General features: G+C 48.5%; 1 protein-coding gene across 1 annotated transcript; it reads left to right on the top strand.

Annotated features, from left to right (window-relative positions):
* Positions 1-11,894: 11,894 nt before the first annotated feature.
* On the top strand, positions 11,895-14,724 carry LOC138378374 (uncharacterized). Its single transcript, XM_069463722.1, has 3 exons — positions 11,895-11,951; positions 13,636-13,854; positions 14,193-14,724. Exons 1-3 carry the CDS (start codon positions 11,895-11,897, stop codon positions 14,661-14,663), a joined length of 747 nt encoding a protein of 248 aa, XP_069319823.1. The 3' UTR covers positions 14,664-14,724.
* Positions 14,725-19,532: the final 4,808 nt, after the last annotated feature.

The raw sequence follows: 19,532 nt of genomic DNA, 5'->3' as shown, positions 1-19,532 counted from the left end.
CCCTTTTTATGAGGAAATCAAGTTATATTGTATTAGGGCCCACCCTAATGACTTCATTTTAACTTGATTACATCTTCGAAGACTCTATTTCCAAATAAGCTCATGTTCACAGGTTCTGGGTGGACATGAACTTTTTTGGGGACACAATTCAACTCACTATATAGACCATCATCATTTTGCAAACGTTACTTTCCATAACCCTCATGTAGAGGGTAGAAGATTGTCGGTGTGGGGACCAGATGTCAGCTCCATGTTCCTGGCTCTTGGTTCCCAGTACTGAAACATGGTTACTGGTACTGAGTCGATGGAGCAAATGAGCAGACCAAGCAGATGCAAGCAGGCAAAGTGCCAAAGTTTATTAAAGAAGCACAGTACATTCTGGAGAAGGAACAAGTATGTCTTTGCAAATGGAGAGAAGACCCTGGATTTAACAAGATTTCTCACCTTTATGCTGATTCCCTAATTTTATGTTAAGTGTGTATGGGGGTAATATTCTTGGTTTATCTTGGGAAGGGGTTGAGAATTCCTGGAATGGCCAGTCCTCCTCTTTTCTATCCCTGTAAGGCAATTTGCGGGGCTTGCCATGGTATTTGTAAACTGTCATGGCACTGGGGGTATGTGACTTTTTACTATGTTAATGACGGTAGGTCACTTGAAGATACTGTCACCTTACTTATACACATGCTCCAAAGACCCATTTTTGTGGCCTTGACCATATCTCTACTTCATGGCCTCTCTACCTCTTTCTGGTTGGTCAGTCCTTGGAGACCCCCTATCGTAGACCAAACATCTGTTCAGTCCTCAGAATTCCCCCTTGACATGTCATCTGTTCCTTCTTGGTAGCTCCCTCTGGTCAATTTGTTCCTCCTATTGTAGACAAAGCATTTCCTAGTGCCATCTGCACCTCTCCCTCCTTATCCCTACCTAACAAGACTAATTTAAAGGGAGATTTAGCCTGCAGCTCCCTGCATATGAAAGCACAGCTCCTTGGGGAATTATACCCACTAAGTGAGAGGGGCTTGGGCTGGAGGTGAGGTTGGGCTATGTGGCAGCTGGAGAAAGGAGACACAGCTGGCCCCACTTCTGAGAAGTCTATGGGAGTCTTTATTCATGCCTTATACTGGTTGCATTTGGCAGTGCTGGGGAAAGAGCTTGGCACTGCCACAACCTGGCTTTCTGAGGGAAAATGTGCCAGCTGGAGGTCAGGGGGCGCTGCCCAATCTCTCTGCTGCCATTATATTGGGCTCTTCACAATTAACCAGGTCTCTTAGCTGGTAAAGTAGAACTACAACGAGTCTAAACTTCTTCTGTCTCTCTTCATCCTGGCTGAAAGACTGGAACACACAGTGTGTGGTGGAGCCCTCTTAACTCCCGGTACTGGCAAACACAGACCTTCTTCTAGAAGGGTGAGTAAGCAGATGTACCAGTTAGGCTTCTAGTGGTCAAAAGTAGCAGAAACCAACTCCAACTAGCTCAGAAAACCATGGGAATTTATTTTATGAATACCAGGTTTGGTGAGGGATGGCTGTCTCCCGGAAACCCAGGACAGGACTGCAGGAACAAACTGGAGCCAGAGACTCAGATACCACCAGGACTCCCTCCCTCCCTGTATCTTTCATCCCTGTGAATCTGCTTTGTTTTTCCTTTTCTCTGAAGACAAGTTTCTTCTGCATCTTCCATTGCAATGGTAGCAAACAACTCCCAAATTTACAGGTGATGGTCCAGGTTTGAGTAATTTCAAAATTCCCCAATTATAAAACAACCTCAAGATTCTCTCCATGTCTCAAACATCCACTAAGAGGTAGCCAGAAAAGCCTTGTGGTTGTGGTCTGCATACAGTGCCAGCGAACGAGACAGCGAGAGGAGATGTTGGGAACGGGGATGTTAGCCAGCGCGTGTGAAGTATGAGCTCCTGCACATGACACTGATCTCAAGACACAGTAGTCGGGGGGAGCCCAAGTCTGTCTGACTTTTCTCCACCTTCCCCTGTGGTGTCATCTCAGTGGTGAGAGCTGGCTCAATGCCACCACACCCTCATGCCAGGTCATATCCCAGGCCACTAAAAGGAGCAACAAGAAAGAAGGGACATGGCATAGAAAATTAGCCTAGGAGTGAGAAAATGACTTATTCAAGGTTGACTGACAAATGTAACGCCTTTCTTCCACCTACTCTTTTCATGTTTCCTCTCTAGCCTATGAGCTCTCAGCTCTGGAATGAGCATTTATTAAGTGGTGGCAGCTCTGGAAGTTTCTGCAATTGGGTGCACCTCTAGAGCCTGGCACAGTGTCTGGCGCTTCACAGATGCTAAATAAATAGCTGTCGAATGAATGAAGAAAGCAAATGTGCTAATTTGGCTGTGGGGTTGAAGGACGGTGTCTTTCAGGTCTGAGCATTTATCTCCAGGAAAGGATTTCCAAACAGGACACACACTGAGCACAGGCTTGGGAGAGAGGCCAACTTTTACTAAGTGCCTTCAGGTTCCCTGCAGCTCAAGCTGTTACTTAGTCTTGACTTGCTCTCTCTGCCACGGATAGTAGGAGAGCAATGTGCAGCCCCTCAATCAGCCCCTCAATTGAAAGAGCCGCTTGGCGTGCCTGCCTGGCTCTCCCTTTCCTTCAATACGTTCTGTTCTGGCCTTCTGCACACCCATCCCATTGAGCGCCATGTGCATCCAATGCACACCGTCATCAACAGCATGTGACAGTGCCTCTAGCCTCACAGCCTTGCCCAGACTGATGTGAATTTAAAAAATGTTTGCCAATAGGATGGACAAGAATATCTTTCTTTTATTTTTTCTTTCAAAATTAAAGAAATTAAAATTCTTTTAAAATGAGTGAGGCTGAGCATCTTTTCATGTGTTTATTTGCTTCTGTATTTCTTTTCTTGTGACGTCCTTATTCATATTTATAGCCTATTTTTGATCCGTTTTTTTGGGCTGTCCTAGAAACTCTCTGTTAACAAAATTAGCCCCATCAAATTGTTATGAATATTTTCCCATTTGTCTTTTGCTACACATACATTTTTAATTTTATTCAGATACTTTATCGTTTTTCTTCTCTGTGGTTTCTGAGCCCAGAAATATTTTCAGCACTCTCAGAAAATAAAAATATCCACCAGTGTGTTTTTCTAGCAGTTTTAGTGTTTCATTTTTCTATGTTTACTCTTTGATCCACCTGGGATTTATTTTGATGTAAAGAATGATGTAGGGATGCACCTTTGTGTGTGTGAACATGTGTGTGTGTTCAAAATGGAGAGCCAGTTGTCCAAAATGCCATTTATTGAATGTTCCCTTTATCATTTACTAAATTTCTCCTTTATTATGTACTAAATTTCCATATGGATTTAAAAAATCTATATCTGGACTCTTATTGATCAGGCTTCCTATTTCTTCTTCAACACCAAACTGTTTTCATTATCATATTTAGTTATTATTTGATTCATATTTCCTGACACTTATTCCACCTAGTTACATACAATGTCCATGGGAAACATGGTGGGGCTGCCCAAGGGCTGTCTCCACCTCTGCACTGGAGGAGAGACAAAAGAGCCAGGCTGGCCTGGACTGCTGATGCTCTCTGTGTTGCTGCTGATGGAATAACCCAGTACATGTCCATACAGGACCATTGTGTTCGATGTCAGTGCCATAAGAGCCATAGGTGGAGACCTTATTTGTGGGAGTAGGAGAATACTGGGCTTTTTTGCTGAAGGATGCCTGTACCTATGAACTTGTTATACATATGCTCTCTCAGTTATTCCTCTGAACAATGAAGTGTGGTAGTTACCGTTATTTGCTCCATGTCAAAGAGGAAAAATCTAAAGCTGAGAGAGGGGTTAAGTATCATAGCTTACTCCAAACCACACAGCCGGGAAGGGGTGGAGCTCAGCTTGGAACTCTGGTGATCTGTTTGGCTCCAGCTCAAGTCCACCGCTTGGTCAAGTCTTGCCCTTAGTTTTCCTTCTAAACTAATTCCAATTCTAAGCATTCTAAGCAGACTTAATTCTAAAGCCTAATTCTTTTTTTTTTTTTTTTAATTTCAGCTTATTATGGGGGTACAAAAGTTCAGGTTACATATGTTGCCCATGTACCACCCATCCCCCCGAGTCAGAGCTCCAAGCGCACCCATTCCCCAGACAGTACGCATCGCACTCATCATGTAGTTATACCCCCATCCCCTCCCCCCCACCCCCCATCTCCCCGAGTCAGCACCTTCAAGCATGACCATTCCCTAGATGGTGCACAACACACTCATCATGTAGGCATACACCCATCCCCTCCCCCCACCCCACCTCAGTCTGATATCCAATTGCTATCATTTCCAAATGTGCATTTAGGTGATGATCAGGGAAACCAATTTTCTGGTGAGTACATGTGATGCTTGTTTTTCCATTCTTGGAATACTTCACTTAATATAATGGGTTCCAACTCTCTCCAGGAGAACCAAAGAGATGTCGTATCACCGTTATTTCTTATAGCTGAGTAGTACTCCATGGTATACATATACCACAATTTACTAATCCATTCATGAATTAATGGACATTTGGGTTGTTTCCACATCTTTGCGATTGTGAATTGTGCTGCTGTAAACATTTGGGTACAGGTGTCTTTGTCATAGAATGATTTATGTTCCTTTGGGTAGATGCCCAAAAATGGGATTGTTGGATCGAATGGCAGGTCTACTTGAATCTGTTTAAGGTATCTCCATAATGCTTTCCACAGGGGTTGCACTAGTTTGCAGTCCCACCAGCAGTGTATGAGTGTTCCTGTCTCTCCGCATCCACACCAACATGTGTTGTTTTGGGACTTTTTGATAAAGGCCATTCTCACTGGAGTTAAGTGCTATCTCATCGTGGTTTTGATTTGCATTTCCCTGATGATTAGAGATATTGAGCATTTTTTGATATGTTTGTTAGCCATTCTTATATCTTCTTTTGAAAAATTTCTATTCATGTCGTTTGCCCACTTTTTGATAGGGTTGTTTGATTTTTTCTTGCTGATTTTCCTGAGTTCTAAATAGATTCTTGTTATCAGTCCTTTATCTGATGTGTAGTATGCAAAATTTCTTTCCCATTCTGTAGGTTGTCTATTTACTCTCGTGACTGTTTCTTTGGCTGTGCAGAAGCTTTTTAATTTAATCAGGTCCCATTTATTTATTTTTGTTGTTGCTGTGATTGCCTTAGGGGTCTTCTTCATAAATTCTTTGCCTAGGCCAATGTCTGTAAGAGTCTTTCCTACATTTTCTTCTAGAATTCTAATCATTTCACACCTAAGGTTTAAGTCTGTTATCCACCGTGATTTGATTTTTGTGAGAGGTGAAAGCTGTGGGTCCTGTTTCAGTCTTCTACATGTGGCTATCCAATTTTCCCAGCACCATTTATTGAATAGGGATTCTTGTCCCCAGAGTATGTTTTTGTCTGCTTTGTCAAAGATTAGATGGCATATGAGGATAGTTTTATATCTGGATTTTCTGTTCTGTTCCACTGGTCTGTGTCCCTGCACTTGCCCCAATACCAGGCAGTTTTAAGAACCACAGCCTTGTAGTATATTTTGAAATCTGGCAAATTAATGCCTCCCATTTTGTTTTTATTGCTTAAAATTGCTTTTGCTATATGGGGTCTTCTCTGATTCCATAAATCCATCACAACCAAGTGGGCTTCATCCCAGAGATGCAGGGGTGGTTCAACATACATAAATCTGTAAATGTAATTCACCACATAAATAGAAGCAAAAATAAAGACCATATGATCATCTCAATAGATGCAGAAAAACCATTTGACAAAATTCAACACTCTTTTATGATAAGAACACTTAACAAAATATGCATAGATGGGACCTACCTAAGAATAATACAAGCCATATATGACAAACCCACAGCCAACATCATACTGAATGGGGAAAAATTGAAAGCATTCCCACTTAGAACTGGAACCAGACAAGGCTGCCCACTGTCCCCATTACTTTTCAACACAGGATTGGAAGTCCTTGCGAGAGCTATCAGGCAAGAGAGCAGAATCAAGGGAGTCCAAATAGGGACAGAAGAGATCAAACTCTCACTCTTTGCTGATGATATGATGTTATATCTGGAAAACCCCAAGGATTCAACCATGAGACTCCTGGAATTGATCAATGAATTCAGTAAAGTCTCAGGTTACAAAATCAATGCACACAAATCAGAGGCATTCATATATGCCAATAACAGTCAAACGGAGAACCACATTAAGGACTCAATACCCTTCAAAATAGCAACAAAGAAAATAAAATATCTAGGAATATATTTAACTAAAGAGGTAAAGGACCTCTATAGGGAGAACTATGAAACACTGAGGAAGGAAATAGCAGAACATGTAAATAGGTGGAAAACCATACCATCCTCGTGGATCAGAAGAATCAACATTGTTAACATGTCAATACTATCCAAAGTAATCTACGGAGATTCAATGCAATCCCTATTAAATTACCAACATCATTTTTCACAGATATAGAAAAAATAATGCCTAATTCTTAACGCCTGCTTCAAAGTGTTTACGTTTGGCCTTCTGTTAGTCTGTGAACTCTTGCTGATCTCTCCCTTCCTCACAGCAGCAGCACAGAGCCTGGCATAGAGGAGGTACAAAGTAAATGATCAGAGTCAGTCTCATAATTCTCATGTCTGGACAAGAGTCGCTGATTCTTGAAAGTGTCCTGAAACTCAGTTATGGGCAAGGAGTGCAGAAATCCCATGCAATGTGCTGGGAGGCTGCAGCATGAACTTGTTATTTGCTGTAATTATTTGGCTCAAAGAGTTAGTCTGTTTGTTCCACCTGGGACCGCATTTACAAGTTTGGCTGCTGACAACTTCAGTAATACGGTAGGCATACACCTCTAATTGTCTCTCCTGAGCCTGTCTTGCTAAGATCCTTTTGTATTTCCTAAATCTCTCTCTGCTTAATAACGTCAGCAGAGTTAACTCTCAAGTCAACTCTCACCTCTCCAATCCAACTGGAGGTTTAAAAGTCAGGATTACTTTATTGAGCCACATTGTGAGCCACGTGACTCTGGGAAGTATATCTCTTTTCTTACAGTGCTATCTTGCTGGAGATGTGCCAGCTGTGGTGGGCCTTTGTTCCTAGCAAGAGCACTGGACCGTCATACTATTAATACCTATCTTGCCTTCACTGCAGCCCTGAATCACGGGCAATGGAGTAACAGCAGAGGATTGTAGGGCAACTCAGATTCAGAAGACTTTCTTGGCATAGTCCAGGCCTGTGAAGTCCTTGGCAAGTTTGTGTCTAGGGAGATGTTCCTTCTGTCTGTCCCAGGTGAACCTCAGAATCTGGGGAACAACTAGTTAGGAATATTGATAGTTATGGAAAAAGAGTAAAATTTACCCTACACCCCTGAGAAGAAGAAATACTCACCTCTGTCCACATGTTCATTTTCTACTATACTGCCTGCTTTTTCAGAAGTAGAAGAGAATTACCTATTAAGCATCCAGTCTCTGAAGAAGCAATTGGGAAATAATTCATCAACTATTGATATATACAGCTCTTAGGTCCATAAAACTATTTTAATCTCTTACTGTTGAGCTCTTCAAGTCACTAACAATCAACCCTGTTGACCTCTGTCTGAAGGAAAGCACTCTCTGAACGGAGACCAAAGTTATTCCCATCCCCAGGTAGAGAACTGTAAGCCAACACTGTAGGTGCAGTCTTTGTAGGGGCAATTTCAGTAGCTGTAAAAACCAAACATTTGTTCTTGCCCTCTGCATTTGCTGCTCTGAGAGCACTGGGGCAGATCTGCAAGGCCAGTGGCTCTGAAAATATCTAACCCGGAACAAGATGTCAGTCTCTGCTTTGTGCAGACTCCTACAGACTGTACACTTGAGGTGCTACTGTACCCTTCCAGAAATTGAGAGAACCTTGAGGAGAAGGGTGGCTTTTCCCCAAAGGTGACTCCTTCACCTCTGCCCTCTTTATGAGAAAGCTGTAGAAAGGGCTTCTTTGAAATGGCACCTCTTGACAATCCCTGCAAGGCTGGTCCTGAACATGTGGCCCTCTTTGTTTAGAATGAGAGGTACTTTGAAGATCTTTTTTTCATAGCTGTGGACCTTACTCATCAATTCTAGGAAAATAAGAAGGACCCACTTTGGCATTTCATGTCATCATGCCACCTCAATTCTTCTACACCACAGAAATGCTTGTAGATGTATGTAATGGGTATGTGCAAGAATGCCTGTTAAAGCACTCTTGGGACTTGGGAGAATTTTGAATATAATCCCCAAGTGTCTGGTCAATAGAGCAGTGTTTAAATAAATCACAGTACATCCATATTATGGAACATCATGCAGCTAGGATGGCCCTATTCCACAAGTCTCTCATTCTTCTGAGACCAGAAGGTCACCTGGTTATTTCACATATTCTTTTCATGATGATGGCAGACATTTAAGAGGGGTGACCATGATGCCTCTTAAGGCCTAGGATCAAATTAGCACTTTGTTACTTTTGTCCACATTCCATTAGCTAAAGGTAGTCACACAGTCAAGCTCAGTATCAGTGGGCAGGGAACCATATCCTGGCACTAGAGGTAGGACCTTCAAAGTCATGTGGCTAAGGATGTGGATGAAGAGGAGGGCTGGGCAGTGCTAGGCCATGGGCAAGGAGGCTGGAAACTTTGCCTGTGGTAGATGCATGTGTTGGAGAAAGAAAACACCAAGTATGTAGCCAATTATCCACTATGAGATGTGGGCATAGTGGATGGCTCTGGTTAGCAGTCACCGTCACCTGTGGGCCCCAGGTGAGTGTGGGCCTTTTTAGTTGTCTACTGGGTTGCTAGACAATAAATACCTCCCTATAGCACACACATCTATCGTTAGACTTCTGGATGTCTGATTTGCAAGGGCTTTCAGGAACATGTCATGTACAAGGCAAGAAACTACCTCGATCCAGGTCATCTATTCGGACTTTGTGGGCGAAGGTGGTGGAGAGAACAAGCTTTGAGGGGAGCGAGGGCAGCATAGATATTCACATTAGACTGGGGTCCTGAGTTTTTTTTGTTTGTTTGTTTTTTTTTTGAGACAGAGTCTCACTCTGTTGCCTGGGCTAGAGTGCCGTGGCGTCAGCCTAGCTCACAGAAGCCTCAAACTCCCGGGCTCAAGCAATCCTCCTGCCTCAGCCTCCCGATAGCTGGGAGTACAGGTGCCACCACCAACCCCGGCTACTTTCTTTCTATTTTAAGTTGCCCAGCTATTTTTTTCTATTTTTGCTCAGGCTGGTCTCGAACTCCTGGCCTCAAGCCATCCTCCTGCCTGGCCTTTCAGAGTGCTAGGATTACAGGCATGAGCCACTGCACCTGGCATGGTCCTGAGTTTCTAATGCTGCCAATCTCTCTGGTTGTTTCCTCCAGCCATGCGCCACAGCTTATGAGCAAGAATGGAGAAAATAGATGGTCAGATTAATCTTGGGTTGGGGACTTGTGATTGAAGGTCTAGGGGTGTAGCAGTTGTGTTCCCAATTCCTAAAAATGTGTCTTGATGAGGACCAGGGACAGGGAGAATGAAAGTAATGAAGTTAAAGAACTAAAATATCAGGAAGTTCTAGTCAGAAAACAATATATTTTCCATTTTATTTTGAGAAAATTTGGAACATAAAAAAGAAAATAAAATTTACCTATAATTATGTGATTTTGAAAACAATCTAATAAGTGAAGTCCTGGCTAAGGTCTGGCTCATAGTGGGCCCACTGGATCCACCCAGAGGTCATTTTCCCAGCCCCTGAGTGCATAATTGGAATTGGCACACTTGGTAATTGGAGTAACCCTCACATTGGGTCCTTGACATATGGAGTGAGAGCTTTCACACAGAGGAAGGCCAAGGAGAAGCCTATGAACTGCATCCTGCCCATCCAGGCAGAGACCAAGTCAAAGGCAATGTGACCATCTGGAGGAGGAACGGCCTGAGCTTGGTTTCTGACTAGATTTGCTTGGTATTTGGGTACAAGCACAGAGTAGAAGGCAGCTGCATTCCAGCCACACCCAGGGGTGACCCTCACTCTTGGATAGGGATGCAGAGCTGCAAGTGGTGCACCCCATCCTCCACTTTATGGGGAAGGAGAAGTGGCCCCAGGCGGGACTATCTATCTGTCTATCTGTAAGTTGAATGATATGTTCCCCAGAACCTGTGAATGTGACCTTATTTGTAAAGAGGATCTTTGCAGATTATTTAAGTTAAGGATATTAAGATGAGGCTGGGCGCGGTGGCTCACGCCTCTAATCCTAGCACTCCGGGAGGCCGAGGCGGGCAGATTGTTTGAGCTCAGGAGTTCGAGACCAGCCTGAGCAAGAACGAGACCTTGTGTCTACTAAAAATAGAAAGAAATTATATGGACAACTAAAAATATATACAAAATAAAATTAGCTGGGCATGGTGGTGCATGCCTGTAGTCCCAGCTACTCGGGAGGCTGAGGCAAGAGGATCACTTGAGCCCAGGAGTCTGAGGTTGCTGTGAGCTAGGCTGACACCCCGGCACTCTAGCCTGGTCAACAGAGTGAGACTCTGTCTCAAAAATAAAATAATATAAAAATTAAAAAAAGGATATTAAGATGAGGTCATCCTAGCTTATCTAACTAGGCCCTAAGTACAATGACACAAGAGACAGAAGAGGAGAGACACAGAGAGGAGATGGCCACGTGAAGATGAAGGCAGACCCTGGAGTGATACAGCCACAAGGGAGGAACACCTGGAGCCCCTAGAAGGTGGAAGAGGCAGGAGGGATCCTCCCCTAGAGCCTTCAGAAGGAGCATGTCCCTGCTTACACCCAGATTTCAGATTTCCGGTCTCCCGAGCTGTTGTTTTAAGCCACTCAGTCTGTGGTAATTTGTTATGGCAGCTCTGTTTTTTTATACACACACATGCACACACACATAAATAAAATACATGTAAATATGTATGTGTATATCTGTACGGTATAAAATATGTAATATTTTAATATTATGACATTAATATAATTAACTATATAATTAATTATAATGAATATATTAAATAGAAATAGATGCATATAAATGTTTCTGGGCAATGCCCAATGGCTTGGTTTTTGGTCCGGAGCCTGAGGGGAAAGGACTGGAAGATCAGGAGCAAGGAAGAGGTCTAGGGGAGAGGCTTGTGGACGCACATCTGGGAGTGGGCATGAAGTGTGTGCAAACTCCCAGCAGAAAGCATCCACCGTGGAAGAGGCACTGAACAAGGCAGTTGATGTTGGCCACCTTTTGTCCTGAGTGACCCCAGATGGAGCCCCAAGAGTAAAGACTCCCACGTACCAAGGCCGATGCATCTACTACTGCCAACCTTCCAGCAACAGGGACCGACACTGAGTCCCTGCTGTGGCACAATTCCTCGAAGAGACTGACGGGACACACAGTGCCAGCCAACTAGACTGGGCCCCTTCCATCCTGAAGCAGCAGGCAGTGTATCCTTATTGGGACAGATGTGACAAATAATACTTTAGATCCATATGTGATGGTTTAAGATGCTCTCTAAGGCATGTTGTGTAAAAAGCAAGGCGCAGGACAGTGACTGTAGCTTGCTATGCTTGCGCATGACAAGAAAAGGATATCTATTCCTACATGCTTGTATCTGTATGGAATAACTTTGGAAGGATATTCAAAAATTTGGTTAACGACCTGAGGAGGAGGATTGGAGGTCAAGGGTAAGAGGGAGACTTACTTTTCATTGTATATCTTTGAAGTTTATTTTTGCCATATGCACCTGTCAATTCTAAAAAGGTAAAAATTGCAAACCTCTGTTGTTTTCAAAGAGAGAAAGCAACGGGAAGGCTCTAGTTGAACGGGAGAGACTAACTGCCCAGGAGAGGGAAGGGTACTCAGCAGTGAAGGCAGGAGATGGAGACCAAGGCAAGGTGCAAAGATGGGCCTTGAGCAGAAATGCACAGGCCTGCAGTGTGGCAGGAGGGAGGAAGCAGAGGTAGGGCAAGTGTTGGATGCCAGGCTGATGGGCAAGCTGGCAACCCTGGCTTATCTCTAAGAAGATCTTGGGATTCTCTCTGTGGTGGGGTGGGGAGAGGAGGGAGTAAATGGAACACACGGAGGTACATTAGAAACTTCAGCTGGGTACACAAGACTTTGCTGTGTATGTGAGTCTCCCTGAGAGACCAGGGTCTTCATGGCCGTGAGTCCCAAGGCTCAACTATGCGTATGCCCCTCTGTCCCTCTGTACTCAGGGGTCCAACTTTCTCGGCCACAGAGCCTGGCCCTGACAGGACCTGCCTGAGTACCTGTGGCTTCTGAGAGAGAGATAGAGAGAGGGAGATTATATGTATGTGTGTTCGCAAGTGGGTCTAACTGGTCTGTCATGTTCGCCGTTTGCCTCGGGGCTCCTTTAAGTCACCTCGCCGTGAGCCCCTTGGTGCAGTTCCGCTCGGGCTAGGGGCCTGGTGCCATTCATTTACCATGGGGTTCCTGCAGGGGGTAGGATGGTGTGGTTCCGCCTGGTCAAGGACGGGGGTGCCACCTGAGACCAGCAAGAGGAGGAACGTCCTCCCCACCAGGAGGTGAGCCAGTATTCCCACACGAAGAGGATGACAGCCAAGCTGACGACTACCACCACCACCTCACCAGGAACTCTGGAGGCCAGAGAGGTGTTCAGGGAAGGCCAGGAAGGAGATTCTGCCTCCCTTGGGCCTCATGCCCTACCTAGGCTCACTCCTGCCTTCTCTGACGGAGGCCGGAGGGCAGAGAAGCAGAGACCGTCGAGGGAGAACATCTGCCCTCCACAGGGGCCTTTCTGGCTAGCTCAGCCATCCAAGGTGGCATCCCCGTGGCGGTTGGCAGTGCTTTCTCCTGCCGGGGTGCCAGCTTGTACCCCAGCACCATGCCCCCACATCTTATCACTTCCTCCATGGTTTCCGAGGGCCTGGACCCTTCTTCATCTGGATGAACCGTGTGCGCCAGAACACTATCCCACTCCATCAAGGTCAGCATTGGGGGCATCCACTGCGTGAGGCTTTGCTTCTCCACAGTGCCTTCTTAATGACTGGGTAGGCCTGAGGCCCGTGCCCATCCTCCCAGCCATTTGTTTTGCCAGCAAGTCAGTCAAGTCTTGGTGTCAGTGCCCCATCGGTCGTTGCCCATGATTCATATGGGCTGAGCGGCAGCACACCTTGCCTGGCCTTTGCCTTCTGAGGAAGAGGCTGTTGTCTTGGCGTCCGCTCTGCGTTTGTTCCTTTCTTGCAGGGAGATCTATACTTGCCTTGTTCCTGGGGAGGTTTGCGCAGGGGTGGGCAATGGCTGGCAGGGGCCATTGCCCACCCTTGTTTTCCCTCAGGAGGTGGGAGAGCAGGAGGAGGGACAGGGTCTTGTGTGGCTGCAGGGTGGTGGTGGCCCTGTTCCCCTTGGCTGAGGTTCGGGGGCTGAGTGCACTGGTGGATAAGCGTTTCCTCTTCGGTCCAGAATGCCTAGTCTTGCCCAGGCCTGCAGACGCGGGCCTGTGCCTGTGGTCCTAGGTAGGCTCTGCTTTCCCCGAGCTCTCCTGGGGCCCTCTGGGCCCCTGGCAAGGGTGCCTTCTCCCCAAGGTCGGTCTTGGAGCGGGCCGGATCCGCTGGCAAAACACCCCCTCCGTCCTTGCACCCTGCTGGGCTGTCAGGTCTTAGGCAGGCACCCCTCTCTGGTCCTACTTGCTGTCCCCTGGACTTGCCTGGCTGCGCCTTACCTCCTACCCTGAAGAGCAGAGGGGACAGTCCGCAGGCCCTGGCAATGAAGACTGGGCCTCGCAGGCTGAAGGTGGCTCCATGGAGGCATCCAGGAAGCAGCAGCAGCATCCACGGACCGGTCCACCATCGCCACCTCACACCCACCTGCTGGCTGTTTGTGTGAGTCTCCCCGAGAGTCCAAAGTCATCATGCCCCTTACTCGGGAGGTTGGACTGCCCGATGGCCGTGTGCCCCTTGTACTCACGGGTTTCTCTTTGCCCACCGTGGAGCCTGGCCCTCTCAGGAACTGCCTCAGTTCCTTTGGCTTTAGAGAGAGTGAGAGAGAGAGAGAGAGAGAGAGAGAGAGAGAAGTGATATGTATGTGTGTTGGCAGGTGGGAGCCACTGGTTTGCCTCGGGGCTCCTTGAAGTCACCTTTCCTCGTGTTGAGCCCCTTGGTGCAGTTCTGCTCGGGCTAGAAAGTCCAGTGCCATTCGTTTTCTGTGGGGTTCCTGCTAGGGAGTTGGATGGTCTGGTTCCGGCACGGAGATGGGGCGCCACCTGGCACTGGCAAGAGTAGGAATGTCCTCGCTGCCGGGAGGTGAGCCAGCTTTCCCATCTGAGGCGGACGACAGGCAAGCCGATGACAACGACCAGCACTTCAACAGGAATTCTGGATGCCAGGGAGAGCTGTGCAGGGAAGGCCCATTAGGAGATTCTGCCTCCCTTTGGCCTCATGCCCTACCTAGGCTCATGCCTACCTTCTCCAATGGAGGCCAGAGGGCACAGAAGCAGAGACTCTGGACGGAGAACATGTGTCCCTCCACAGGGGCCTTTCTGGCTAGCTCAGCCATCCAAGGCGGCATCCCCGTGGCGGTTGGCAGTGCTTTCTCCTGCCGGGGTGCCAGCTTGTACCCCGACACCGTGCCCCCATATCTTTTTTCTTCCTCCATGGTTTCCGAGGGCCCGGACCCTTCTTCATCTGCATGAACTGTGTGCGCCAGAAAACATTCCCAGTCCATCAAGGTCAGCATTGGGGGCATCCACTGCGTGAGGCTTTCCTTCTCCACAGTGCCTTCTTAGTGACTGGGTAGGCCTGACGTCCGTGCCCCTCCGCCCAGCCATTTGTTCTGCCAGCAAGGGAGTCAAGTCTTGGTGTCAGTGCCCCATTGCTCGTTCCCCATGATTCCCACGGGCTGAGCGGCAGCACACCTTTGCTGGCCTTTGCCATCGGAGGAAGAGGCTGTTTCACTTGGCATCTGCTCTCCCTTCGTTCCTTTCTTGCAGGGATATCTGTGCTTGGCTTGTTCCTGGGGAAGTGTCGGCAGGGGTGGGCAATGGCTGGCAGGGGCCATTGCCCGCCACTGTTTTCACTGAGGGGGTGGGGCAGGAGGAGGAGGGACTGCGTTTTGTGTGGCTGCAGGTTGGTGCTGGCCCTGTTCCCCTTCGCTGAGTTTGGGGGGCTTAGTGCACTGCCTGCCTAACCGTTTTCTCTTCGGTCAAGGATGCCCAGTCTTGCCCAGGCCTGCAGAAGCGGGCCTGTGCATGTGTTCCTAGGTAGGCTCTGCTTTCCCCGAGCTCTCTGGGGTCCCATTGGCCCCTGGAAAGGGTGCCTTCTCCCCAAGGTCAGTCTTGGAGCCGGCCGGTCCTGCGGGGGAAACACCGCCGCCTCCCTTCCTGCGTCCTGCTGGGCTGTCAGGTCTTAGCCAGGCACCCCTCTCTGGTCATACTTGCTGTCCCCTGGACTTGCCTGGCTGCGCCTTACCGCCTACCCTGAAGAGCACGGGGGGCAGGCAGGAGCCCACGGTGATTAAGACCGGGCCAGTACCTGGTGGCCCCAGGGGCCCTCGGAGGCACAGGACACCTAAGTTGATGAACTGTTACCCGGAGCCTTCCCTCGGGCCTCAGGTAACCCCTTGTGCCCCACAGGCCCGGTCCCCGCTCACCAGAGTTCATCGCGGCCGCCGTGGGCAGCCACGCCTGTCCCCAGTGGGTCTCATGCCAGCTCAGATCCCAGGAGGAGGGATGGCAATGTTCGCCTCTCACCCTGAGGCCGGCCCTCCACTGGGAGCTGGGATCCCAACCAGATCTCTGCGCAAAGAGGACCGGGACGCTGTGCCCCCTCCTCACCCCTCCCCCGACCCATGGTGGTCCCTGTCCGCTCCGGGTCTTTCTCCCCTCACAGCCTCCTGCCGCCCTTCCAGACACCCTAGGCAGCACCGTCTCGCCCTCCACCGCCGCCGCAGGTGGGCATCCCCGTGGCCATGGCCGGATCGCGAGGCCAAAGCCGCCCTGGCCTTCTGACAGCCTTGGCCGGCCAGGGGAGCCAGCCTTACAACCGCGCATGCGCAAGTCGCTGTCATTATGACAGCGGCTGTTGCCTAGGGCCGCGTCTCTATGGCAGGAGCCCTCTGCGGCCAGGCCGGGCACGTCCTTGTCAGGCTCTGGCCTGTCCTCTCCAGGATGCCTGCCAGGGGTTCGTCCGCGGTTCCAAGGAGAGGGAGGAGGGCTCAGCGGGCTGCAGAAGGCTCCGTCGTCGCAGCCTGCAGGAAGCAGCAGGGGGAATCCCTGGACCTGTCGCCCATCGCCACCTCACAGCCGCCTGCTGGCTGTGTATGTGAGTCTCCCCGAGAGTCCAGGGTCTTCACGCCCGTGAGTCCCAAGGCTCCACTATCCGTATGCCCGTGTGTCCCTCTCTACTCAGGGGTCCACCTTCCTCGGCCGCAGAGCCTGGCCCTGACAGGACCTGCCTGAGTACCTGTGGCTTCTGAGACAGAAGGAGGGACAGAGAGAGAGATAGAGAGAGAGAGGGAGATTATATGTATGTGTGTTCGCAAGTGGGAGTCACTGGTCTGTGGTGTTCGCCGTTTGCCTCGGGGCTCCCCTAAGTCACCTCGCCATGAGCCCCTTGGTGCAGTTCCGCTCGGGCTAGGGCCCCGGTGCCATTCGTTTACCGTGGGGTTCCTGCATGGGGGTAGGATGGTGTGGTTCCGCCTGGTCAAGGGCGGGGGTGCCACCTGAGACCGGCAAGAGGAGGAACGTCCTCCCCACCAGGAGGTGAGCCAGTATTCCCACACGAAGAGAGGATGACAGCCAAGCTGACGACTACCACCACCACCTCACCAGGAACTCTGGAGGCCAGAGAGGTGTGCAGGGAAGGCCAGGAAGGAGATTCTGCCTCCCTTGGGCCTCATGCCCTACCTAGGCTCACGCCTGCCTTCTCTGACGGAGGCCGGAGGGCAGAGAAGCAGAGACCGTCGAGGGAGAACATCTGCCCTCCACAGGGGCCTTTCTGGCTAGCTCAGCCATCCAAGGTGGCATCCCCGTGGCGGTTGGCAGTGCTTTCTCCTGCCGGGGTGCCAGCTTGTACCCCAACACCATGCCCCCACATCTTATCACTTCCTCCATGGTTTCCGAGGACTGGACCCTTCTTCATCTGGATGAACCGTGTGTGCCAGAACACATTCCCACTCCATCAAGGTCAGCATTGGGGGCATCCACTGCGTGAGGCTTTGCTTCTCCACCGTGCCTTCTTAATGACTGGGTAGGCCTGAGGCCCGTGCCCATCCTCCCAGACATTTGTTTTGCCAGCAAGTCAGTCAAGTCTTGGTGTCAGTGCCCCATCGCTCGTTTCCCATGGGCTGAGCGGCAGCACACCTTGCCTGGCCTTTGCCTTCTGAGGAAGATTCTGTTTCCCTTGGTTTCCGCTGTCCGTTGATTCCTGTCTTGCAGGGAGATTTGTGCTTGGCTTGTTCCTGGAGAGTTGTTGGCAGGGGTGGGCATTGGCTTACAGGAGCCATTGCCCACCACTGTTTACACAGAGGGGGTAAGTCAGGAGGAGGTGAGACTGGGTTTTGTGTGGCTGCAGGGTGGTGGTGGCCCTGTTCCCCTATGCTGAGGTTCGGGGGCTGAGTGCACTGCCTGCGTAACCGTTTTCTGTTCGGTCAAGAATGCCCAGTCTTGCCCAGGCCTGCAGATGTGGGCCTTTCCATGTGTTCCTAGGTAGGCTCTGCTTTCCCCGAGCTCTCTTGGGGCCCTCTGTGTCCCTGGAAATGGTGTCTTCTCCCCAAGGTCAGTCTTGGATGACTACATGGCGTGGTGTTTTCCTATTTGCTATGAATCTCCCAGGGGTCCTTTGAGCTTCTTGAATCTGTATGTCTAGAGAATTAGCAAGGCCCGGAAATTTTTCCTCGATTATGTCTTCAAATAGCTTGTCCAACCCTTGCTTATTGTCTTCTTCACCCTCAGGAATGCCAATAACTCTCAAGTTAGGTTTCTTCACATAATCCCACATTTCTTGAAGACTCTGATCATTTCTCTTAATGCTTTGATCTATCTCTGTGACTGACTTCTTTAGTTGGAATTAGTTATCTTCAATTTCTGAGATTCTTTCCTCTATTTGATCTACCCTGCTCTTGAGACTTTCCACAGTCTTTTGTAGCTCTCTGAGTGAATTTTTCTTTTCTAGGAGTTCAGTTTGGTTTTTCTTCAATATTTCAATTTCTTTAGTGAATTTTTCCTCCAAATCCTGTATTTTTTTTGTGGTTTCTTTGTGTTGATTATCCATTGATTCTTGTATATTATTCAGCTTGTTTATAATCCATAATTGTAATTCTTCCTGTGACATGTTGGTGTTTTGAGTCTGGTTTTTGTCAAATGGTTGAGAGCTGGTATTTCTCTTTGTGGGTGAGCTTTCTTTTTGATTCTTTGTGCTCCCTGTGTTTTTTCGTTGGGCCCTTCCCATCTAGATTTATCGCTGGATCGTTTCTTATAGATTTAGTCTGGTTAACAGAACTCTTTGTGCTCTATTCTTAGGTTGTGAAACAGTCTAGGTATGTTGCTTCCTTTGGCAAGAGGGGTGACTGTTGTGAATTGTTTAGAGATTTTTCTATTTCAGTTGGGGGACTGCTTCTGATGGGTCCAATCCTAGAGGATTGGAGTCATCCAAGACCGCTTTGGCGAGTTCGGACACTGTGTTGTGATCTTTCAGAAGACAGGCAGCATCTACACTAGTAGTAGACTGAAATTCTCTTTGTTTGTTTGTTTGTTTGTTTCCCTTTGGTTCTTCCTCTATAGGGGTGGTTTCTGTCTCTATCCGCAGGAAAGACACTAGCTATGGGGAGTGGATGGTGCCCTCGCTCGCTCAGCGCCCCAGTTCCTGCAGCTCCCACGGGTAAAAGTCTGCCTTGGCCCAATGTCCCCAGGGACCAGGCTCCACACTCTCGCTTCTGGAGAAGTAGTCAGTGTTTACACAAGGGCGGGGCCCCTATATAAAGCCTGTGGACCAGGGGAGGGGGCCGTCCAGAGAGCCTCTTGGCACCCTATTGCTCCGCAGTGACTTGGTTTTGGGCCCCAAGATGGCGATTGCGTGCCCGCAGATCGCTGGCATTGGGGGTGACTACTCAGGTTCCGGTATGTACCAGAGCCAGGGGCCTGGCCCGTTTGGAAGCTCACCGTGGCTTCCCAGTTAGAAGGCAAAAGGAGAGAAGAAAGAAAGAAAAAAAAAGAAAAGAAAAAGAAGAGAAAAGAAAGAAAACAAGGAGAAGAAAAAGAAAGAGAAAAGAAAAAGAGAAGAGAAGGGGAAAAAAAGATAAAAGAGAAAAACAAAACAAAACAAACAAACAAACAAACAAACAACACAAAAAACCTAACCCAAAACACCAAATACACAAACACAAAAGAACAAAAACAAAAGTACACAGCACCACACCACATCGCTAAATGAAGAGATACACAAATCTGAAGCATATCGTTCGGCGACTCAATGATTGTGGTTTTGCGCCTTAGCACAGCTCCGCCCCTTCACGCCCGCTCGGTTGGATCCCGAGCGGCGATTCAATGTTGTTTTTTTTTTATGTC

This window comes from Eulemur rufifrons, chromosome 30 (assembly GCF_041146395.1).
Source record: "Eulemur rufifrons isolate Redbay chromosome 30, OSU_ERuf_1, whole genome shotgun sequence".
Lineage (NCBI taxonomy): Eukaryota > Metazoa > Chordata > Mammalia > Primates > Lemuridae > Eulemur > Eulemur rufifrons.
The sequence above is the reverse complement of the archived record's forward strand: the minus strand, read 5'-3'. Positions and strand labels throughout refer to the sequence as shown.

Excerpts from the sequence above, each read along its gene's own strand:
- LOC138378374 (XM_069463722.1), top strand. The coding sequence starts at position 11,895 with ATGGGCCTTGAGCAGAAATGCACAGGCCTGCAGTGTGGCAGGAGGGAG. Across the intron at positions 11,952-13,635 it reads GCAGGAGGGAGGAAGCAGAG|GCAGGCACCCCTCTCTGGTC; the intron begins GTAGGGCAAGTG and ends GTCAGGTCTTAG. Across the intron at positions 13,855-14,192 it reads CCCACCTGCTGGCTGTTTGT|GGAGTTGGATGGTCTGGTTC; the intron begins GTGAGTCTCCCC and ends GGTTCCTGCTAG.